Here is a 23750-nt window from a genome sequence, read left to right as displayed (position 1 = left end):
CTCTTCATCAGCGTCTCTCTCCCACCCGCTGACCAGTCCCTTTCATGTCTGATGAGTTGTCTTCAGGGATGGTTCCTGTCCTGTGTCAACAGAAGGTCTGGAGAGCATGACCGCCGGGATTCCTCCAGTCTCAGTCAGACCATTAAGTTTGGTCTTCTTATGAGAATTTGGGGTCTGCATCCCACTGCTCTCCTGCTCCCTCAGGGGTCCTCTGCTGAGCTCCCTGTCAGGGCAGTCATCGATTGTGGCCGGGCACCAACTAGTTCTTCTGGTCTCAGGATGATGTAGGTCTCTGGTTCATGTGGCCCTTTCTGTCTCTTGGGCTCTTAGTTGTCATGTGGGCTTGGTGTTCTTCATTTTCCTTTGCTCCAGGTGGGTTGAGACCAATTGCTGCATCTTAGATGGCTGCTTGTTAGCATTTAAGACCCCAGACGCCACATTTCAAAGTGGGATGCAGAATGATTTCATAATAGAATTATTTTGCCAATTGACTTAGAAGTCCCCGCAAACCATGTTCCCCAGACCCCCGCACTTGCTCCGCTGAGCTTTGAAGCATTCATTTTATCCCGGAAACTTCTTTGCTTTTGGTCCAGTCCAATTGAGCTGACCTTCCATGTATTGAGTGTTGTCTTTCCCTTCACCTAAAGCAGTTCTTATCTACTGATTAATCAATAAAAAAACCCTCTCCCACCCTCCCTCCCTCCCCCCCTCGTAACCACAAAAGTATGTGTTCTTCTCAGGTTTACTATTTCTCAAGATCTTATAATAGTGGTCTTATACAATATTTGTCCTTTTGCCTCTGACTCATTTCGCTCAGCATAATGCCTTCCAGGTTCCTCCATGTTATGAAATGTTTCAGAGATTCGTCACTGTTCTTTATCGATGCGTAGTATTCCATTGTGTGAATATACCACAATTTATTTACCCATTCATCCGTTGATGGACACCTTGGTTGCTTCCAACTTTTTGCTATTGTAAACAGAGCTGCAATAAACATGGGTGTGCATATATCTGTTTGTATGAAGGCTCTTGTATCTCTAGGGTATATTCCGAGGAGTGGGATTTCTGGGTTGTATGGTAGTTCTATTTCTAACTGTTTAAGATAACGCCAGATAGATTTCCAAAGTGGTTGTACCATTTTACATTCCCACCAGCAGTGTATGAGAGTTCCAATCTCTCCGCAGCCTCTCCAACATTTATTATTTTGTGTTTTTTGGATTAATGCCAGCCTTGCTGGTGTGAGATGGAATCTCATCGTAGTTTTAATTTGCATTTCTCTAATGGCTAATGATCGAGAGCATTTTCTCATGTATCTGTTGGCTGCCTGAATATCTTCTTTAGAGAAATGTGTGTTCATATCCTTTGCCCACTTCTTGATTGGGTTGTTTGTCTTTTTGTGGTTGAGTTTTGACAGAATCATGTAGATTTTAGAGATCAGGCGCTGGTCGGAGATGTCATAGCTGAAAATTCTTTCCCAATCTGTAGGTGGTCTTTTTACTCTTTTGGTGAAGTCTTTAGATGAGCATAGGTGTTTGATTTTTAGGAGCTCCCAGTTATCGGGTTTCTCTTCATCATTTTTGGTAATGTTTTGTATTCTGTTTATACCTTGTATTAGGGCTCCTAGGGTTGTCCCAATTTTTTCTTCCATGATCTTTATCGTTTTAGTCTTTATGTTTAGGTCTTTGATCCACTTGGAGTTAGTTTTTGTGCATGGTGTGAGGTATGGGTCCTGTTTCATTTTTTTGCAAATGGATATCCAGTTATGCCAGCACCATTTGTTAAAAAGGCTGTCTTTTCCCCAGTTAATTGACACTGGTCCTTTGTCAAATATCAGCTGCTCATACGTGGATGGATCTATGTCTGGGTTCTCAATTCTGTTCCATTGGTCTATGTGTCTGTTGTTGTACCAATACCAGGCTGTTTTGACTACTGTGGCTGTATAATAGGTTCTGAAGTCAGGTAAGGTGAGGCCTCCCACTTTCTTCTTCTTTTTCAGTAGTGCTTTGCTTATCCGGGGCTTCTTTCCCTTCCATATGAAATTGGTGATTTGTTTCTCTATCCCCTTAAAATATGACATTGGAATTTGGATCGGAAGTGCGTTAAATGTATAGATGGCTTTTGGTAGAATAGACATTTTTACTATGTTAAGTCTTCCTATCCATGAGCAAGGTATGTTTTTCCACTTAAGTATGTCCTTTTGAATTTCTTGTAGTAGAGCTTTGTAGTTTTCTTTGTATAGGTCTTTTACATCCTTGGTAAGATTTATTCCTAAGTATCTTATCTTCTTGGGGGCTACTGTGAATGGTATTGATTTGGTTATTTCCTCTTCGGTGTTCTTTTTGTTGATGTAGAGGAATCCAAGTGATTTTTGTATGTTTATTTTATAACCTGATACTCTGCCAAACTCTTCTATTAGTTTCAGTAGTTTTCTGGAGGATTCCTTAGGGTTTTCTGTGTATATAATCATGTCATTTGCAAATAGTGATAACTTTACTTCTTCCTTGCCAATCCGGATACCTTTTATTTCTTTGTCTAGCCTGATTGCCCTGGCTAAGACTTCCAACACGATGTTGAATAAGAGCGGTGATAAAGGGCATCCTTGTCTGGTTCCCGTTCTCAAGGGAAATGCTTTCAGGTTCTCTCCATTTAGAGTGATATTGGCCGTTGGCTTTGCATAGATGCCCTTTATTATGTTGAGGAATTTTCCTTCAATTCCTATTTTGGTAAGAGTTTTTATCATAAATGGGTGTTGGACTTTGTCAAATGCCTTTTCTGCATCAATTGATAAGATCATGTGGTTTTTGTCTTTTGTTTTATTTATGTGATGGATTACATTAATGGTTTTTCTGATATTAAACCAGCCTTGCATACCTGGTATAAATCCCACTTGATCAGGGTGAATTATTTTTTTGATGTGTTGTTGGATTCTATTGGCTAGAATTTTGTTGAGGATTTTTGCATCAATGTTCATGAGGGATATAGGTCTATAATTTTCTTTTTTTGTAATGTCTTTACCTGGTTTTGGTATCAGGGAGATGGTGGCTTCATAGAATGAGTTGGGTAGTATTCCGTCATTTTCTATGCTTTGGAATACCTTTAGTAGTAGTGGTGTTAACTCTTCTCTGAAAATTTGGTAGAACTCTGCAGTGAAGCCGTCCGGGCCAGGACTTTTTTTTGTTGGGAGTTTTTTGATTACCGTTTCAATCTCTTTTTTTGTTATGGGTCTATTTAGTTGTTCTGCTTCTGAATGTGTTAGTTTAGGTAGGTAGTGTTTTTCAAGGAATTCATCCATTTCTTCTAGGTTTTCAAATTTGTTAGAGTACAATTTTTCATAATAATCTGAAATGATTCTTTTAATTTCATTTGGTTCTGTTGTGATGTGGTCCTTCTCATTTCTTATTCGGGTTATTTGTTTCCTTTCCTGTATTTCTTTAGTCAGTCTAGCCAATGGTTTATCAATTTTGTTAATTTTTTCAAAGAACCAGCTTTTGGCTTTGTTAATTCTTTCAATTGTTTTTCTGTTCTCTAATTCATTTAGTTCAGCTCTAATTTTTATTATTTGTTTTCTTCTGGTGCCTGATGGATTCTTTTGTTGCTCACTTTCTATTTGTTCAAGTTGTAGGGACAGTTCTCTGATTTTGGCTCTTTCTTCTTTTTGTATGTGTGCATTTATTGATATAAATTGACCTCTGAGCACTGCTTTTGCTGTGTCCCAGAGGTTTTGATAGGAAGTATTTTCATTCTCGTTGCTTTCTATGAATTTCCTTATTCCCTCCTTGATGTCTTCTATAACCCAGTCTTTTTTCAGGAGGGTATTGTTCATTTTCCAAGTATTTGATTTCTTTTCCCTCGTTCTTCTGTTATTGATCTCTAGTTTTATTGCCTTGTGGTCTGAGAAGATGCTTTGTAATATTTCGATGTTTTGGACTCTGCAAAGGTTTGTTTTATGACCTAATATGTGGTCTATTCTAGAGAATGTTCCATGTGCGCTAGAAAAAAAAGTATATTTTGCAGCAGTTGGGTGGAGAGTTCTGTATAAGTCAATGAGGTCAAGTTGGTTGATTGTTGTAATTAGATCTTCCGTGTCTCTGTTGAGCTTCTTACTGGATGTCCTGTCCTTCTCCGAAAGGGGTGTGTTGAAGTCTCCTACTATAATTGTGGAGGTATCTATCTCGCTTTTCAGTTCTGTTAAAATTTGATTTATATATCTTGCAGCCCTGTCATTGGGTGCGTAAATATTTAATATGGTTATGTCTTCCTGATCAATTGTGCCTTTTATCATTATATAGTGTCCTTCTGTATCCTTTGTGGTGGATTTAAGTCTAAAGTCTATTTTGTCAGAAATTAATATTGCTACTCCTCTTCTTTTTTGCTTATTGTTTGCTTGATATACTTTTTTCCATCCTTTGAGTTTTAGTTTGTTTGTGTCTCTAAGTCTAAGGTGTGTCTCTTGTAGGCAGCATATAGATGGATCATGTTTCTTTATCCAGTCTGTGACTCTCTGTCTCTTTATTGGTGCATTTAGTCCATTTACATTCAGGGTAATTATAGATAAATAAGTTTTTAGTGCTGTCATTTTGATGCCTTTTTATGTGTGTTGTTGACAATTTCATTTTTCCACATACTTTTTTGTGCTGAGGCGTTTTTCTTAGTAAATTGTGAGATCCTCACTTTCATAGTGTTTGACTTTATGTTAGTTGAGTCGTTACGTTTTTCTTGGTTTTTGTCTTGAGTTATAGAGTTGTTATACCTTTTTGTGGTTACCTCATTATATACCCCTATTTTTCTAAGTAAAAACCTAACTTGTATTGTTCTATATCGCCTTGTATCACTCTCCATATGGCAGTTCAATGCCTCCTGTATTTAGTCCCTCTTTTTGATTATTGTGATCTTTTACCTATTGACTTCCATGATTCCCTGTTATGTGTATTTTTTTTTTAATTAATCTTAATTTGTTTGTTTTTGTGATTTCCCTATTTGAGTTGATATCAGGACGTTCTGTTTTGTGACCTTGTGTTGTGCTGATATCTGATATTATTGGTTCTCTGACCAAACAATATCCTTTAGTATTTCTTGTAGCTTTGGTTTGGTTTTTGCAAATTCTCTAAACTTGTGTTTGTCTGTAAATATCTTAATTTCGCCTTCATATTTCAGAGAGAGTTTTGCTGGATATATGATCCTTGGTTGGCAGTTTTTCTCCTTCAGTGTTCTGTATATGTCGTCCCATTCCCTTCTTGCCTGCATGGTTTCTGCTGAGTAGTCAGAACATATTCTTATTGATTCTCCCTTGAAGGAAACCTTTCTTTTCTCCCTGGCTGCTTTTAAAATTTTCTGTTTATCTTTGGTTTTGGTGAGTTTGATGATAATATGTCTTGGTGTTTTTCTTTTTGGATCAATCTTAAATGGGGTTCGATGAGCATCTTGGATAGATATCCTTTCGTCTTTCATGATGTCAGGGAAGTTTTCTGTCAGAAGTTCTTCAACTATTTTCTCTGTGTTTTCTGTCCCCCCTCCCTGTTCTGGGACTCCAATCACCCGCAGGTTATCCTTCTTGATAGAGTCCCACATAATTCTTAGGGTTTCTTCATTTTTTTTAATTCTTTTATCTGATTTTTTTTCAGCTATGTTGGTGTTGATTCCCTGGTCCTCCAGATGTCCCAGTCTGCATTCTAATTGCTCGAGTCTGCTCCTCTGACTTCCTAGTGTGTTGTCTAATTCTGTTATTTTATTGTTAATCTTTTGGATTTCTACATGTTGTCTCTCTATGGATTCTTGCAACTTATTAATTTTTCCAGTATGTTCTTGAATAATCTTTTTGAGTTCTTCAACAGTTTTATCAGTGTGTTCCTTGGCTTTTTCTGCAGATATCCTAATTTCATTTGTGATATCATTAAGCATTCTGTAAATTAGTTTTTTATATTCTGTATCTGATAATTCCAAAATTGTATCTTCATTTGGGAAAGATTTTGATTCTTTTGTTTGGGGAGTTGGAGAAGCTGTCACGGTCTGCTTCTTTAAGTGGTTTGATATGGATTGTTGTCTCCGAGCCATCACTGGGAAACTAGTTTTTCCAGAAAATCCACTAAAAAAAAACTGCAGTCAGATCCCTATCAGAGTTCTCCCTCTGGCTCAGGCTATTCAGATGTTAATGAAGCCGCCTGGGGAGGGTGGGGGAGGGAACAGAGAGATAGGAGAGTAGCACCTCAGAATATAGCCAGAGTTGCTTGTCTTGCTTGGAATGACTATTATATCTGAGATTCCCGCGGGCGCGTCGCCTATGTGTGCTGTCTGTGTGGAGATTGCCCCCGGGGGGTCTGGCCCGCTGGAGTCACGGTCAGATCCTCCGCTTCCAGCCCCACGCCCAGCGTCAAGGCTCCCCTACTGGGACGGTGCACTCTCGACTCCAAAATCAGTCGCTGCCTCCCGGGGACTTCTCGTCCCTCCAGCCGCGTGGCCGTGCCGCCCCCGTGAACCAGGTGGGCCCCCTCCCGGGGTTAGTTCAGATGGGTGGAGTAGCTCCCCGTGCTTGTGCCGCGACCGAGTGTCCCGGCTGGAACGCTGTTCTCCCCGCTCCAATACCAGTTGCTGCCTCCCGGGGACTTCTCCTACCGGCTGCGTCCCACGCCGCCCGCGCGACCCGGATGGTCACCTTCCCGGGGTTAGTTCAGGGGGTGGAGCAACTCTCCGTGTTTATGGCGTACCTGCGTCCAGTCCAAATCCCTGCGGGACGGTTCCCCGGCTCGGATGCTGCTCTTTCTGCTCCAAGATCAGTCACTGCCTCCCGGGGACTTCTCCTAACGGCTGCGTCCCACGCCGCCCGTGGAACCGGCTAGTCCCCCTCCCGGGGTTAGTTCAGGGGGGTGGAGCAGGTCTCTGTGCTTGTGCCGTACCTGACTGGTACGCTGGCTCCAGGCTCTGGAAACAATCGCTGCTTCCCCGTATTAGTTCGTTCTCCGTCTCTAAATCTGTGTTTGTTGTTCAGGGTTCGTAGATTGTTATGTATGTGATCGATTCACTTGTTTTTCCGTGTCTTTGTTGTAAGAGGGATCCGAGGTAGCGTCTGCCTAGTCCGCCATCTTGGCTCCGCCCTCCTTTGGTTTGGTTTTTGCAAATTCTCTAAACTTGTGTTTATCTGTAAGTATCTTAATTTCGCCTTCATATTTCAGAGAGAGTTTTGCTGGATATATGATCCTTGGTTGGCAGTTTTTCTCCTTCAGTGCTCTGTATATGTCGTCCCATTCCCTTCTTGCCTGCATGGTTTCTGCTGAGTAGTCTTAACTTATTCTTTTTGATTCTCCCTTGAAGGAAACCTTTCTTTTCTCCCTGGCTGCTTTTAAAATTTTCACTTTATCTTTGGTTTTGGTGAGTTTGATGATAATATGTCTTGGTGTTTTTCTTTTTGGATCAATCTTAAATGGGGTTCGATGAGCATCTTGGATAGATATCCTTTCGTCTTTCATGATGTCAGGGAAGTTTTCTGTCAGAAGTTCTTCAGCTATTTTCTCTGTGTTTCCTGTCCTCCCTCCCTGTTCTGGGACTCCAATCACACGCAAGTTATCCTTCTTCATAGAGTCCCACATGATTCTTAGGGTTTCTACTTTTTTTTTAATTCTTTTATCTGATTTTTTTTCAGCTATGTTGGTGTTAATTCCCTAGTCCTCCAGATGTCCCAGTCTGCATTCTAATTGCTCAAGTCTGCTCCTCTGACTTCCTATTGCGTTGTCTAATTCTGTAATTTTATTGTTAATCTTTTGGATTTCTACATGCTGTCTCTCTATGGATTCTTGCAACTTATTAATTTTTCCATTATGTTCTTGAATAATCTTTTTGAGTTCTTCAACAGTTTTATCAGTGTGTTCCTTGGCTTTTTCTGCAGTTTGCCTTATTTCGTTTCTGATGTCTTGAAGCATTCTGTAAATTAGTTTTTTATATTCTGTATCTGATAATTCCAGGATTGTATCTTCATTTGGGAAAGATTTTGATTCTTTTGTTTGGGGGGTTGTAGAAGCTGTCATGGTCTGCTTCTTTATGTGGTTTGATATGGACTGCTGTCTCTGAGCCATCACTGGGGAACTAGTTTTTCCAGAAAATCTGCTGACTGGGACTCTGGCTCCAGGCTCCGAAAACAATCGCTGCTTCTCCGTATTTGTTCGTTTTCCATCTCTAAATCTGTGTTTGTTGTTCAGGGTTCGTAGATTGTTATGTACGTGATCGATTCACTTGTTTTTCCGAGTCTTTGTTGCATGAGGGATCCGAGGTAGCGTCTACCTAGTCCGCCATCTTGACCCCGCCTCGGTATTGGACATTTTGAATCAGACACTCACATGGTTTATTATGCCAGGAATGACAAATTGAAGAGGAATGGCATCACACTCATCGTCAAAAAGAACACTTCAAGATCTATCCTGAAGTACAACCCTATCAGTGATAGGATAATAATATCCATACGCCTTCAAGGAAGACCAGTTAATGTGATTATTATTCAAATTTATACAGCAACCACTAATGCCAAAGAGGAGGAAATTTAATATTTTTAGCACCTTCTGCAGTCTGAAATTGATCAAACATGCAATCAAGATGCACTGATAATTCCTGGTGATTGGAATGTGAAAGCTGGAAACGAATAAGGATCAGTAGTTGGAATATATGGCCTTCATGACAGAAGTGACACCGGAGATCATCATTTGACAGCATGATAGAATTTTTCAAGGTCAAATGACTTCTTCATTGCAAATACCTTTTTTCAACAACATAAATAGCAGCTATACAGGTGGACCTTACCAGATGGAAAACACAAGAATCAAATTGATTACATCTGTGGAAAAAGATAATGGAAAAACTCATTATCATCAGCCAGAATAAGGCCAAGGGCCGAATGTGTAACAGACCATCAATTGCTCATATGCAAGTTCAAGCTGACACTGAAGAAAATTAAAATAAGTCCATGAGAGCCAAAATATGACCTTGAGTATATCCCACCTGAATTTGGAGACCATCTAAGAATAGAATAATTTGACGCATTGAACACTAATGATTGAAGACCAGAGGAGTTGTGGGATGACATCAAGGATATCATACATGAAGAAAGCAAAAGTTCACTGAAAAGACAGGAAAGAAACAAAAGACCAAAATGGATGTCAGAAGAGTTCCCGAAACTTGCTCTTGAACACAGAGTAGCTAAAGCAAATGGAAGAAATGGTGAAGTAAGAGAACTGAACAGAAGATTTCAAAGTGAAGATTGAGAAGACAAAGTAAAGTATTATAATGACATGTGAAAGACCTGGAGTTAGAAAACCAAAAGTGAAGAACACATTCAGCATGTCTCAAGCTGAAAGAACTGAAGAGAAAATTCAAGCCTCAAGTTGCAATTCTGAAGGATTCTATGGGCAAAATAGTGAATGATGTAGGAAGCATCAAAAGCAGATGGAAGGAAAACACAGAGTCACTGTACCAAAAAGAATTGGTTGACATTTAACCATTTCAGGAGGTAGCATATGATCAAGAACCAATGGTACTGAAGGAAGAAATCCAAGCTGCACTGAAGGCATTGTGAAAAACAAGGCTCCAGGAATTGGCAGAATACTGATCAAGATGTTTCAACAAATGGATGCACTGCTGGAAGCGTTCACCCATCTATGCCAAGAAATTTGGAAGACAGCTACCTGGCCAACTGACTGGAAGAGATCCATATTTTTGCCCATTTTAAAGAAAGGTGCTCCAACAGAATAAGGAAATTATCGAACAATATCATTAACATCACATGCAAGTAAAATTTTGCTGAAGGTAATTCAAAAGTGGTTACAGCAGTACATCGACAGGGAACTGCCAGAAATTCAAGCCAAATTGAGAAGAGGATGTGGAACAAGGGGTATCACTGCTGATGTCAGATGTATCTTGCGCCTGACCCAAGCCATGATATTTTCAATCGCCTCATATGCATGAGAAGGCTGGACAGTAAATAAGGAAGACTAAAGAAGAATTGACGCCTTTGAATTAAGTGTTGGTGAAGAATACTGGATATACCATGGACTGCCAGAAGAATGAACAAGTCTATCTTGGAAGAAATATAGCCAGAGTGCTCAGTGGAAGCCAGGATGGTGAGGCTTTGTCTCATGTACTTTGGACATGTTATGAGGAGGGACCAGTCCCTGTATAAATATCACGCTTGGTAAAGTATAGGGTCAATGAAAAAGAGGAAAACCCTTGATGAGATGGATTGACACAGTGGCTGCAACAATGGGCTCAAACACAACAATGATTGTGAGGATGACACAGGACCAGGCATTGTTTTGTTCTATTGTACATAGGATCGCTAGGGGTCAGAAGTGACTCAATGGCACCTAACAACAACAATGATGAAAAATAGTGCTTCTGTTCTATTTCCTAGTTTGTTGCATAGTGCCTCGGGCCTTAAAAGCTTGCAAGCAGCCATCCAAGGTACAATTGGTGTCTATTCGCCTGGAGCAACAGAGGAAGAAGGAGAATCAACAAGAGAAGGAAGAAATGGAATGTGTGGCTAACTGCCTCCATGAACAACTTCCTCCTTTGCCATAAGACCAGAAGAACTGGATGGAGCCAAGTACCATCACTGAAAGTTTTGATCAAGGATTCTAGGTAATTCTATATAAGAATCGTGATCAAAAAGGAGAAAATGCGGAACAGAATTTCAAATTGCCATGGTATCCAGACTTTCTAGAGCCATAGAGGCAGGAGGAACTTCCAAAACTATTGCTCTGAGATAATCTTTAAACCTTAAAACAAAAATATCCCCTGAAGTCTTCTTAAAACCAAACAAGTTCAGCTTAACTAGTAAAAAATGTCTGCCTTAAGCATTGTGCTCTTTTAAGAACTATCTATATGGGATCAAACTGACAACACCAGCTTGAAAAATTAGACAGAAAACTTAAGGGACAGTGAGTTTATGTTAATGGTGGAAGGCCAATTTGGAAAAGGAGGATGAAAATGATTTTACAACTTAAAGACTGTAATCAATGTCACTGAATAGTACTTGTGGAAATTGTTGAACTGTTTATGTTCTGTTATAATATATTGTCAAGAACAACAAGAAAAAATATTTTATAAAAAAAGAATAAGACTTGGTACAATACATACCACCAACAGTCATGGATCTGGTCAAAGAAGGCTGTGATAAAGTTTCTTCATCATTTAATTGTTTCTTAAGTTCTTCTACAGATTCCAAATGGAGCTGGAGAAATTCCGCTGTTGCTGCTGATGCTTCCTCTTTAACTGGGTCTATCATTCTCTTCAGAAGTCCTAGGTCATCCTTTCGGACTTTCAAACAAAGTGACTCCATTTCTCGGATGTTTGAGCGGAGTTGCTATAAAAGAGAAAAAAATCATTATTGCCACCATCTCTTAGTATAAAATATCTTTACTTCTGGATGTAATTTGTGATGATGGTTGTGGATAAAAATGCCTACAAGTGTTTTCTACAACATAAGGTACAGTAGAATGCTTTTCTGTTTTCACGTCTGTGTTCACATCTGACTTCTTTAGAACCCATATCCTTATACCTTGAATTTATTTAGCATTTTTTTCTTCATTAAATGTGATTATTATGAAGGTAACAAATACTCTCCATAGTAAGTCAAATATTGCAGAAAAATATAAAGAAAAACTTAATGATTTCCTCACTTCACCAATCCCATCTGCTCTTTTAACCCAGTCCTTTCATGTATTTCTCATTGTTCATGCCTACGATGGGCTACATTGTGTACAATAATCTATACTTTGTCACCCTGCATCCTAATTTAACAATACCATCATGGGCATCCTTCCTAGTCAATAGTTACATCATATTCCATTGTATGGATGTAGTATCATTTATTCAATCACTCCTCCAGTGATCAACAGTCATTCATGTTGTTACCAGTTTTTAATTATTACAAGTATGAAATAAATAAAATATCCTTGCACATATTGTAGTATATACTATTTTTTGTAGGAATGATTCCCCGAAGTGAGAGTAATCAAAGAATATATGCATTTTTCATTTCAATAGGGTATCAGTTTTTTTCTCCCCAAAAGGCTGTAACAGTTCATACCACCCTCAATGTGTGAGAGCCCATTTCCTCACATACTGCCAGTCCTGTATGTTACCTTCTTGTTGTTTTACTCTGCACTTCCTTATGAGTGAGGTTGCTGAATTTTTATCAAATGCTTTCCCCTTCTTTTAAAAAAAAACACCCATTGGCATGATGATAATTTTTCCTTTAATTTGTTGACAATGAATTATGCTCAGATTTTACTGTATTGAGACAGTCTTATATTCCTGGCATAACTCTCACTAATCAATATATAACTTTTTTCAAAAGAAATACACTGCCGGATTTGATTTGCTAGTATTTTATTTCCAATTTAGCATGCATATATATGCATGTGTCTATACTATCTTTACTGGGTTTAAGCTCTCTTTAACAGGTTTAAGGTTGTGCTAGCTTCATAATATGAACTGGGGAGCTTCCTATGTTTTTTGATATTCTAAAATTTGAGAAACATAGAAAGCAATTATTCTTTGAAGATTAAATAGGACTAATTTGCAAAAATGACCTAAGCCTGATTTTTTTTAATTGTACCTCTCCACTCATATATAATATTTTAAATTATTTTCCCCTAAAGTATTTTCATAGATATTAATGCAAAATCCCAGAGCAGTGAGTTGTGAACTCAGGGCCACCTTTGCTTTGGAAGTATTTGCACAGCATGTGTGTTTGACAGCCTCACAAAGCTAGGGGTGAAAACTGGATGCCAGAGCTTGCTAAGTATGAGGACCTGGTTCTTGGGGCTGGAATCTTAAAGACCCACACCCTAGGAGAACAGGTGATTCTGAAATAAACCTGCCCTTGCATGAACTGAAGCTTGGCTTCCAGTCTTTTTGGTAGCCCATAAAAATCTTAAGTCCTAAAATTATATAAAGATGAACTTGGAAAGTTAGTGTAATAAGAGCTTGGAAGAAGCAAACGAAAATCACCTCTGAAGGAAGATAATATCATTCCTAGCTTCAAATAATTTCTATAAACAATTTTTCAAATATAATGTCCAGCACTCAAAGATAATCAAGCATATAAGAACAACATATAAGACAACAAAAACAACAGACAACAGAAACAGATTCAAAGGGACACCTGATATGGGAATCGCAAACACAGTCTATAAAACCATGAGAGAAGTCATCATGCCATCTTGAAGTTCATAATAATGACAAAAAGAATATTGGAACAGTGACACTTCAGGGAAATGGATTTTACCAAGTTTAGAGAAAACAGCAGAAATTATACAGTGATAAGAAGAACTTTTTAAAAAGAGATGCAGTTTCTAAAAAGTAAAATTCTGACAATATAAAAACAAGTTAGTCTGAGAGAAAGAAAGAAAGAGGGATGTGGAAAACCCAATATGGTTGTTTAAGGTGTGCTACGGTAAGAGCAGAATTTTAAGAGACGTCTTTAAAAAAAAAATGGAATGAAAAGACATATGATGATGGATGAATAGGAAAGACTGGTGTGAAACAAGGAGAATCATGTAAGAAACGTAAGAGCCCAGAGTGCGCGGAGGCTGGTGAAAATGTTAAGAACAATAAAAAAGATTTTTAAAAAATACATGTAGAGCAAAAAGAACAAGCGAGAAGGTTCAGGCCTACCGCTTGGGGCAGATGGTATAATGTTAACAGATGATGCAGGGAAAACAGAACTACTTAACTCCTATTTTGATACTGCAAAAATATTAAGAAGAAATAATAAAAATAGAAAAGGGCATAAAAAACATCTTCAAAAGAAATCTGAAACATATCTTACTATAAGGATCTAGATAGCTTCATGAAGGAGGTGAGATTTAAGCTGTTCCTGAAAGATAATGTTGGGAAAACAGAGCATATTAAATAGAAAGAATAGATTGGGAAAAGTCAGAGAGGCAGGGTATGAGCCTTCTAAATATGATATTTTATCAATTTTAAGACAATATTTTTTCTAGTTTAACATCTCCAAAATTCAGATGCTTCTTAAACTAGGTGATAAGAAAGCACTGTGTCATAGTTAATTGGCAACACTTTTTCTTTCTTGGGGAACACAAAAAAATGGTATGTGTTACAACTGATGGCGTCTTAGATTTAATCTTGTAGATTCAATTTTTTAATTGACCTGAGGTTCTACAGTATCTATGCAATTCAGAGTTGAGGTTAAGGATCCTAAATCCTGATTAATCGGCTCATGAATATTTCAAAGACAAAATTTAAGTTATAAGCCCCTCTGAAGCCCTCAATAACCTAAAACACTTTACCTTCTAATAGCATTTATTTTGGAATCTCCTCTTCTATCTTCTCTTCCATTCTCTACCTGACCTTGCTTCTCTCCCTAATCTTTTCTCCTAACTTTGTTTCACTATCCTTGCTTTTTTACTCTCCTCTTCATTTCCTCTTTTCTATTGCTTCCACCTTTTAAAATGCTCTTCTAAAAAAAAATTAAAAAGTAGAGCACTTAAGTGTTCTATGTTTCTCTACGTAAACTCATGAAAGTCACATTTTAATTCTACATGTCCCATGGCTGCTATTATTTGTGTGCATCCATGCTACCAATGGAACTGGAGTAGACTCTCTGCAAAGCAGTATCTTTCCAAATGAGGTCTAAAATCTACTGAATCAGAATGTCTGAAGTGAGATTCAGGTGTTCTCAACAACCTCCACATGCTGGAGAAAAGGCTAGGGGATCAGGTTCCTTTAAAAGAGAAGTTAACGTTCTTAAGTGGATTATGACAGTTGTAACAATTCCCAACTCTCTCATTTAGTTTCAGAATTCGATCACAAAATCCTTTTTAACGCTAATGTTTTCTTATCCCAAAGAAGAAAGTATTCCTTGCAGTTTCAAAACATAATAATAGCTAATGTCACTGAACAATTTGAACAGAAATTGAACAGGGACCTAATCTGCTATGTAAACTTTCACTGAGAACACAATAAAATATTATTAAAAAAAAAAAAAAAACCCATAGTAATAGATGGATTTCCCCTTCTGTACAAGGCAAGCAGAGTTTGCAGAACAGAGTACTGGAGTACCCAAGAGAAGAGTGTTGCACAGAGCATGTGTGTAAAGAAACTATCCAAGCCTGAGGGAAGGACCATCTGAAAAGATTAGAGGACCAGTGTCAGCACTCACTCAGAGCTGGGAACAGTACCTGTTCCCACTTGCTAAACTAGAAAAATTCTTAACTTATGAGGCACTGGGTAGAGCACTCAGAAATATTTTGCCGCAGTAGTGGGGAATAATCAGACTCAGGCTGAGGCTAACAAATCATAAAAGATCCAAAAGCATTAAACTGTTTCCAAGTAATTAAACTAAATTTCAGAACAAATCTCCAGAAGACTTACATGAACATAAAAATATCCAGCACCCAACAAGGTAAAGACCACCCAATCAAAGGTCACCAGGCATACAAAACAAACAGGAAAACATGGCCTATAATAAGGAGAATAATCAATCAATTGAAACTTAGCCAGAATTAACATAGATATTAGAATAAGCAGAGAAGAACATTAAAGGTTATTATAATTATATCCCATATGTTAAAAAAGTTAAGTAGAGACATGAAAGATATAAAAAAGACCCCAAAATGTAATTCTGTAGATGAAAGCTACAATATGTGAGATGAAAAACACCCTGGACAGATTAGTAGCAGATTAATTGTTATTAATTAATTAGATCATTGTTGATGATAAGATTTATGAAGATAAAGGCATATCAACAAAAACTATCCAAAAATGAAAAAGAGAGAAAAAAGAATCTAAAAATTTTAAAAAGACATCCATAAGCTGTGATATACAAAAAAATATTTGAAGATATAATGATCAAAAAACTTCCCAATTTGATGCAAACTATAAACCCAGAGCACAAGAACCCATAAAATAAAAAACTACACTGAAAAAAAAAAAAAAAAAAACACTAAGGCACATAATAATTAAAGTGCTTATAACCAGTGATAAAGGCAAAATCTTAAAAGTAGCCAGAGGAAAAAAGAAATAAAGAAGGAAGATTTCTCATCAGAAGCAATGCAAGTGAGAAGACAGTGAAACAGCCTTAAAGTAACTTCTTCAAAAAAAAAAAAAAAAAGTCAATGTAGAGTTCTATAACCAGCAAAAATTTCTTTTAAAAACAAAAGTGAAAAAAATATATTTTCAGAGATACGAAATCTGAAAGAATTCATCACCAGCTGAACCGAATCCTAAGAAATGTTAAAGGGAGTCCATAGGCAAAAGGAAAACGATGCCAGACGGAAATATGGATCTATACCAAGGAATGAAGAACATCAGAAATGGAAATGACACCAGCAAATATATAAGATTTTTTCCCCTTAATATTTAAATTGCTTTAAAATATATTGAACCCTTTCAAGACCCAATTATTTTCTCCTTTGAATTTTTTGTTGACACTATGTGTTTTCACTAATGAAGCCATGCTTAAAGGACCAATTCAGAATTTTTGTTACGAGGTATGGATTTTGATACCCATTATCTGGGATCCCATGTGTCCTAGTGGTCCTCGGATGACATAAATCCTGCAGATATAAGTCAATGATAAAATCATTTTTCTAATTTTTAAAATTTCATTTCTGGAAAATTTGCAAAACAGGAGGTAAAATATGAAGACACCTGGCAATAATTGCACATGCATTTTATTCTAGTCAACTTCTTCTTAGCCTTTTTATTATTTTTCATGAAACGTCTCAAAACATGGCACAATGTATACCGCAAAAGCAGTGCTTATAGCCTAAAAAAACAAAGCCAAGGGATTTTTTTATCTCAGGAAAATTACCACTACGATGCTTTCTCCATTACTGCAAAAGCAGTACTAGGCAAAATAAATACAACCAAAGGAATTTGAATCTCAGGAAAATTACCACTGCTATGTATCCTTCATTATACTAATAGCTAAGAAGCACAAACAGCTGCCCTGGAATACCGCAGAGCTCTTCACATCCGTGCATTCCACCTACTACATGAGGAAGCAATGATTGGGCCCTAAGATTGGCTACAGGGTAAGAATAACTTACAGGAGTTCCAATCTCTTGAAAAATTACCACTGCAATGCATTATTCCTCATTGGAAAGGCATTATTTACTGTTCAGGAGCTACAAAAGAAGGGAGCCAGTAACACCTGGAAAGAAAGAATGGCATAAAGGAGAAAATGGCCACTATGAATGAAGACCGGCAATAGTTTATTCTCATGATAAGTACATTCTCACAAGACACAGAACTGGGAAACGTAGTGAGGAAGCTTATCTCACAGAAATAAAGGCAAACCTGTCAGAAGTTTAGAAAACTCATGCATCTTAGAGATGTCATCTAAGACAATGCTCAATCTACACAAAAATGAGGTTCACGCATTTCACGCAAATGCTCCCAATTTGAGGCTAAATGCCTTAAAATCTGGCTACCCCCTTTGCAAAGAACTCCAGAGACATAAAAAGTGGACAGGATACTGTTCGTCCCATGGGTCTTGAAGAGGATAAGAATGAAGTAGATTTCTCATCAGAAACAACGCAAGTGAGAAGACAGGGGAATAACAGCCTTAAAGTACATCCTTAAAGAAAAAAAAAAAAAGCAATGTAGAATTCTACAGCCAGCAAAATAATTTTTTTTCTTTATTGTACTTTAGATGAAGGTTTACAGAGCAAATCAGTTTCCCATGAAACAATATACATATTGTTTGGGGACATTGGCTACCAACTCCATGACATGTCAACACTCCCCTTCTCGACCTTGGGTTCCCCATTACCAGCTTTCCTGTCTGCTCCTGCCTTCTTGTCCTTGCCCCTGAGCTGGTATGCCCATTTAGTCTCATTTTGCCCAGCAAAAATTTCTTTTAAAGAAGAAAAAATATATATTTTCGGAGACTCAAAAGCTGAAAGAATTCATCACCAGCTGAACTGAACCCCAAGAAATGTTAAAGGAAGTCCTTGAGGCAAAAGGAAAATGATACCAGATGGAAATACGGATCTATGCAAAGGAATGAAAAACATCAGAAATGGAAACAATATCGGCAATACTTAAGATTTTTTCCCTTAATATTTAAATTGCTTTAAAAGAATGATTGGCTGCTTAAACATTACAGCTTTCTACCCAACTATAAGTCACCACAACCTACAAGTGAGCTGTCCTCGCTGACCTCATCCCCTAACACTCCTTGCTCACACCAGCCACACTGACTTCCTTACTATTCCTTGAATATGCCAGGCATCCTCCTGCCTCAGATTCTTTGCACTTGATTTTCCTTCTGCTTGGAAAACCCTATTCCCCATGGTTTATGCCCTTACTTCCTTCAGGTATCTGGTCAAATGTCATCATATCAGATCTTCCACAACTATCCTATGTAAAAGAACACTCGTCACCTTCTGTGATTCTCTTTTCTCCTTAACCTGCTTTACTCTTCTTCACAGCATTAATAACTATCTAACATAGTGTATATTTAGTTACTTAAAAACAAATTGTCTCTGCTCTCTTCATTTACCACCCTCAGAACATAAGTTCTACGAGAACAAGGATTTCTTTCTGTTTTGTTCACAGCTATATCCTCAGTGTCTAGAACATAGTAAATGTTCAAATGTTCTACTAGTAGTCAGGTCAGGAAGGCAAGTATTATGCCAAATTCTGAAAAACTTCAGAAATATCCACAAGTTAACTCAATCATTCTATAATCGGTGAACTCAGTTAAAAAAAGAAAGTATACTAGTTCAGTATTTAAAAGAGCTCTCTCTCTCATTTCATAACCAAATCCAATAACTAGTTATGACATTTTCCTTTTTTCAGAAATGTCAGCAAATTTCTGTCTAAAGAAAAAAGATATATTCAAATATATACTTATCTATACTGATGAAAACTGTAAAATGTAATTATTCTCAGTTAATTGAAAATTCTGAAAAAATTTCTAATTGTGTATTTAATGATTAAAAGAAGAGTGACTATGCATATATTTGCCTTTGTTCAATATTGATTTAAGGATTCCTAATGTGTTTTTACAACATGTAATTTTGAGAGCAAATTGTGTACAGCAGAAAACATTTGGTATCATAATAATTAATCTGATTTCTTTACAAACACAAGAGCACAAGTCCACTGGTAAACATTTAAACAGCTCAGAGTAAACACATTCTAGACATCATATAATTTATTATTAAGGGCTCCACAGTCATAACTATTTAATTAAAATAAATCCGGACTATTCTTGTATCACCTAACTACTGCACTAAGTTATTGATAGCAATGTAATGAATTAACACTTATTATTTCAACATAAAAGGCACCAAAAAGAATATATACATCTTAAGAAATATTAACCGGACCACCAGAAGGTGTAAAAATCAAAGGAGAAAAAAGTCTTCATCCATTTGTTCAACAAATATCCAATGAGCACCTACTATACAGACATGAAGTGCAGTACTCCACTCTCTATCTCCTGAGTTAATAAAAATATTTTCAGATTAAAAAATATATATATTTTCAGATTAAAAAAATTAAGAATGACTTTGGGATTGGTACTCATTAACAGCTGATATTAAGTGCCAAAATGAATAAACTATAGCTACAAGCACCATGAGCAAATCTTAGAAACATTATGTGAACAAAAGCAAGTCCCAGAAGACTTCATAGACAATCATGGCATTTTTATGAAGCTCAAATCAAACAAAACTAAACAATATATTGTTAAAGGACACATACACATTAGATAAAACTATTTATGGGCAGTTCTACTCTGTCCTATAGGGTCGCTATGAGTCAGAATCGACTCGACGGCAGTGGGTATTCTTTTAAAAAGAGAAGGGATTTGGAGAGTGGCGTCTGGGGTCTTAAATGCTAGCAAGTGGCCATCTAAGATGCATCAATTGGTCTCAACCCACGTGGATCAAAGAAGAATGAAGAACACCAAGGACACAAAGTAATTATGAGCCCAAGAGACAGAAAGGGGCACATAAACCAGAGACTACACCAGCCTGAGACCAGAAGAACTAGATGGTGCCTGGCTACAACCGATAACTGCCCTGGCAGGGAACACAACAGAGAACGCCTGAGAGACCAGGAGAGCAGTGGGATGCAGACCCCAAATTCTCAGAAAAAGACCAGACTTAATGGTCTGACTAGAAGGACCCCGGTGGTCATGGCCCCCAGACCTTCTGTTGGCCCAGGAGAGGAATCAATCCCAAAGCCAAGTCTTCTGACAGGGAATGGACTGGGCAATGGGTTGGAGAGGGATGCTGCTGAGGAGTGAGCTTCTTGGATCAGGTGGACACTTGAGACTATGTTGGCATCTCCTGTCTGGAGGGGAGATGAGAGGGTGGAGGGGGTTAGAAGCTGGCGAAATGGACACGAAAAGAGAGAGTGGAGGGCGGGAGTGGGCTGTCTCATTACAGGGAGAGCAATTGGGAGTATGTAGCAAGGTGTATGTAAGTTTTGTGTGAGAGACTGACTTGATTTGTAAACTTTCACTTAAAGCACAACAAAAATTTAAAAAAATAAAAAGAGAAGGGAATGATAGTCCAAAAGCCAAGACACTGGTTACCTCTGAAGTTTGCAAATGGATGGTATGAGGAGGAGCACATAAGCAGATAATACAAAGCACTGGTAATGGTCTAGTTTTGATTGGATGGTAGGTTCGCTGTTATTAATTATATTTTATAATGTATACTTCATATCTTACATATTTAATGTATTCTTTTGTATGTATCAAATACCATATTTAAAAAGATAAAAGGAAAAAATCCACAAAAGCAAAGACGTAAAAGAGCTTAAAGACAAAAATACAAAATCAGATAACAGCTCTTACTATATAAATTCATTAATGACAGATACAGAAAATCTATAACTGCTTAGGAAACTGTCCCAAATAAGTCTTACACAAACTAGCAAACCAAAAAATGCCAAACCCATTGCCATCAACTCGATTCCAGCTAGCAAGGATCAGCCTATACACAAAACTCAGAGCAGACATGAATAAAACTTAAGATACCATCATCTAACAACTGTTTCAATCTCACTATTTTAATGGCTCACATAAATCTTTTGTGCCAGATGGAGGTCAACAATTCAAACATACATATTGTTAAAAGTCAGTAAACAAACACTTTGATCGTAACCACAATCATCTCAAGAAAATCATAAGTGATTTTCAATGATATATTAAACAGTGAAGACAGTAAGAAATCCAATTTATAATAATCTCATTGACATTAACATGGTTAGTACAACTTAATAAACACTGGGCACAATGTACTATGAAATGTATAAACAGCAGAGACATGGTCTCTGCTCTTTAGGCCTATAATCTAATTAACAAGCAGTAAAATGCATTTATAGAGAGAGAAGTCGAATTTCCATCTAAATCTCAAATCAATCTGTTTTTCTCCATCTGCACTACCTCTAAACTACTCACATCTATTGCCTGGACCTTTGTAACCCCTCCTAAATGACCTCGTGCATTCATTTCATTCTGTCCCAATCTATTCACTATACGGCAGAGGGCCAGATACGCACTCCGTGCTGAAACAGGCTCTAGATTCAGGAACACCAGGCGTAGTGCTAAAAACAGGAATTTATGTGAAAGTCCGTACTGAAAAATGGAAGCCCAGCAGCTTTCACCTGACCTGCTTCTATAACTCTGGAAAATAAGCATCTACCTGCCTTAGGAGAAGAATGAGGATTCTTCTTTAGAAAACTAAACTAAAACAACCTCTACGTACTATTATTTGGAGGTTCCTCCAAGGAAAAGGCCAGCTTTCCAAAGCACCTTTAAGTGAAACCACCAGGAGATAATAAGCTTTTTTTTTTTTTAGTGCTTCAGAGAGAAGACACTATTACATGGAAGCATTAAAAAAAAAAAAAAAAGGTTATTACTTATCTCCTGGTGGTTTTACTTAAAGATGGTTTGGAAAGCTGACCTTTTCCTTGGGGGTACCTCCAAGTAACAGTATCTAGAGGTATATCACTATTACATCTATGAGATCCACATTTGTACCCATTCCAAAGAAAAGTGATCCGATAGAATGCTGAAATTATAGAACAACATCATTAACATCACAGCAAGTAAAATTTTGCTGAAGATCATTCAAAAGAGGCTGCAGCAGTACATCGACCGGGAACTGCTGGAAATTCAAGACGGATTCTGAAAAGGATATGGAACAAGGGATATCATTGCTGATGTCAGAAGGATCCTTGCTGAAAGCAGAGAGTATCAGAAGGCTATTTACCTGTGTTTTATCGACTATGTAAAGGCATTCAATTGTGTGGATCATAACATATTATGGATAACATTGCAAAGAATGGGAATTCCAGAACACTTAATTGTGCTCCTGAAGCACCTGTATTTAGACCAAGAGGCAGTCGTTTGAACAGAACACGGGTATGCTGCGTGGCTAAAAGTCAGGAAAGGTGTGCGTGAGGGTTGTATCTTACTCAATCTGCATGCTGAGCAAATAATCTGAGAAGCTGGATTGTATGAAGAAAAATGTGGCAGGATTGGAGGGAGACTCATTAACAACCAGCAATATGCAGATGACATAACCTTGCTTGCTGAAAGTAAGGGGAACTTGAAGCACTTACTGATGAAGCTGAAAGACCACAGCCTTCAGTATGGATTACACCTCAACATGAAGAAAACAAAAATCTTCACAACTGGATCCAAGAGCCACATCATAATAAATAAGAGAATATACTTAAATTGTCAAGGATTTTATTTTACTTGGATCCACAATCAACACCCATAGAAGCAGCAGTCAAGAAATTAAATGACGCATTTTGCATTGGGCAAATCTGCTGCAAAAGATCTCTTTAAAGTGTTAGAAAGCAAAGATGTCACTTAAAGGACTAAGGTGCGTCTGACCCAAGCCATGGTATTTTCAATCACCTCATATACATGTGAAAGCTAGACAATAAGGAAGACCAAAGAAGAACCGATGCCTCTGAATTATGGTGTTGGTGAAGAATACTGAATATACCATGGACTGCCAGAAGAACAAACAAATCTGTCTTGGAAGAAGTACAGCCAGAATGCTTATTAGGAGCGAGGATGGTGAGACTTTGTCTCACATACTTTGGACAGGTTATCAGGAGGGAGCAGTTCCTGGAGAAGATCATCATGCTTGGTCCTGAGGAGGGTCATGAAAAAGAGGAAGACCCTTGATAAGAGAGATTGACACAGTGGCTGCAACAATGGGCTCAAGTATAACGATTGTGAGGATGGCACAGAACCGGGCAGCATTTTGTTCTGTTGTACTTATGGTTGCTATGAGTCGGGACCTACTCGATGGCACCTAACAACAACAACAACATTACATCCACAGACAAACTGCTGTGGAAAAAGGAAAAGTGAGCAAGAAAAAGCTCTGGAAAATTAAATAACATAATAGCAGAAATAAAGAATTCAGTAAAAAGATTTGGAGATAAAGCTGAGGAAATCTTCCAGAAAAAGAAAATTAGATAAACAGTTCTAACATTCAATAGAACAGGAATTGGCAAACTTTTTTTGGTAAAGGACCAGACAGTAAATAGTTTAGGCTTTGTGAACCACACGGTCTCTGTCACAACTATTTAAGCCTGTCATTGTAGTGTGAAAGCAGCCAAAGACAATATATAAATATATGGGGCGGTTTTGGCCTATAAGCCATAGTTTGTTGTTCCTTGCAATAAAAGATCCAAAAAAAAAAAAAAAAAGGAGCAGAGAGAAAATGCAAAGAAATAAACTATCAAATAAATAATTT

At 37.7% G+C, this 23750-nt stretch overlaps 1 protein-coding gene across 1 annotated transcript in view; it reads right to left on the bottom strand.

Moving 5' to 3' along the window:
• Positions 1–23750, bottom strand: part of STX17 (syntaxin 17) — a 74618-nt gene that overhangs the window by 33776 nt on the left and 17092 nt on the right. The window contains exon 4 of the mRNA XM_049896058.1: positions 11113–11338. Within this exon, the coding sequence (XP_049752015.1) occupies positions 11113–11338 (226 nt within the window). The remainder of the gene's footprint in view (positions 1–11112; positions 11339–23750) is intronic.

Source organism: Elephas maximus, chromosome 9 (assembly GCF_024166365.1).
Source record: "Elephas maximus indicus isolate mEleMax1 chromosome 9, mEleMax1 primary haplotype, whole genome shotgun sequence".
NCBI lineage: Eukaryota > Metazoa > Chordata > Mammalia > Proboscidea > Elephantidae > Elephas > Elephas maximus.
Note: the sequence above shows the minus strand (reverse complement) of the source record. Positions and strands in the feature narration are given on the sequence as shown.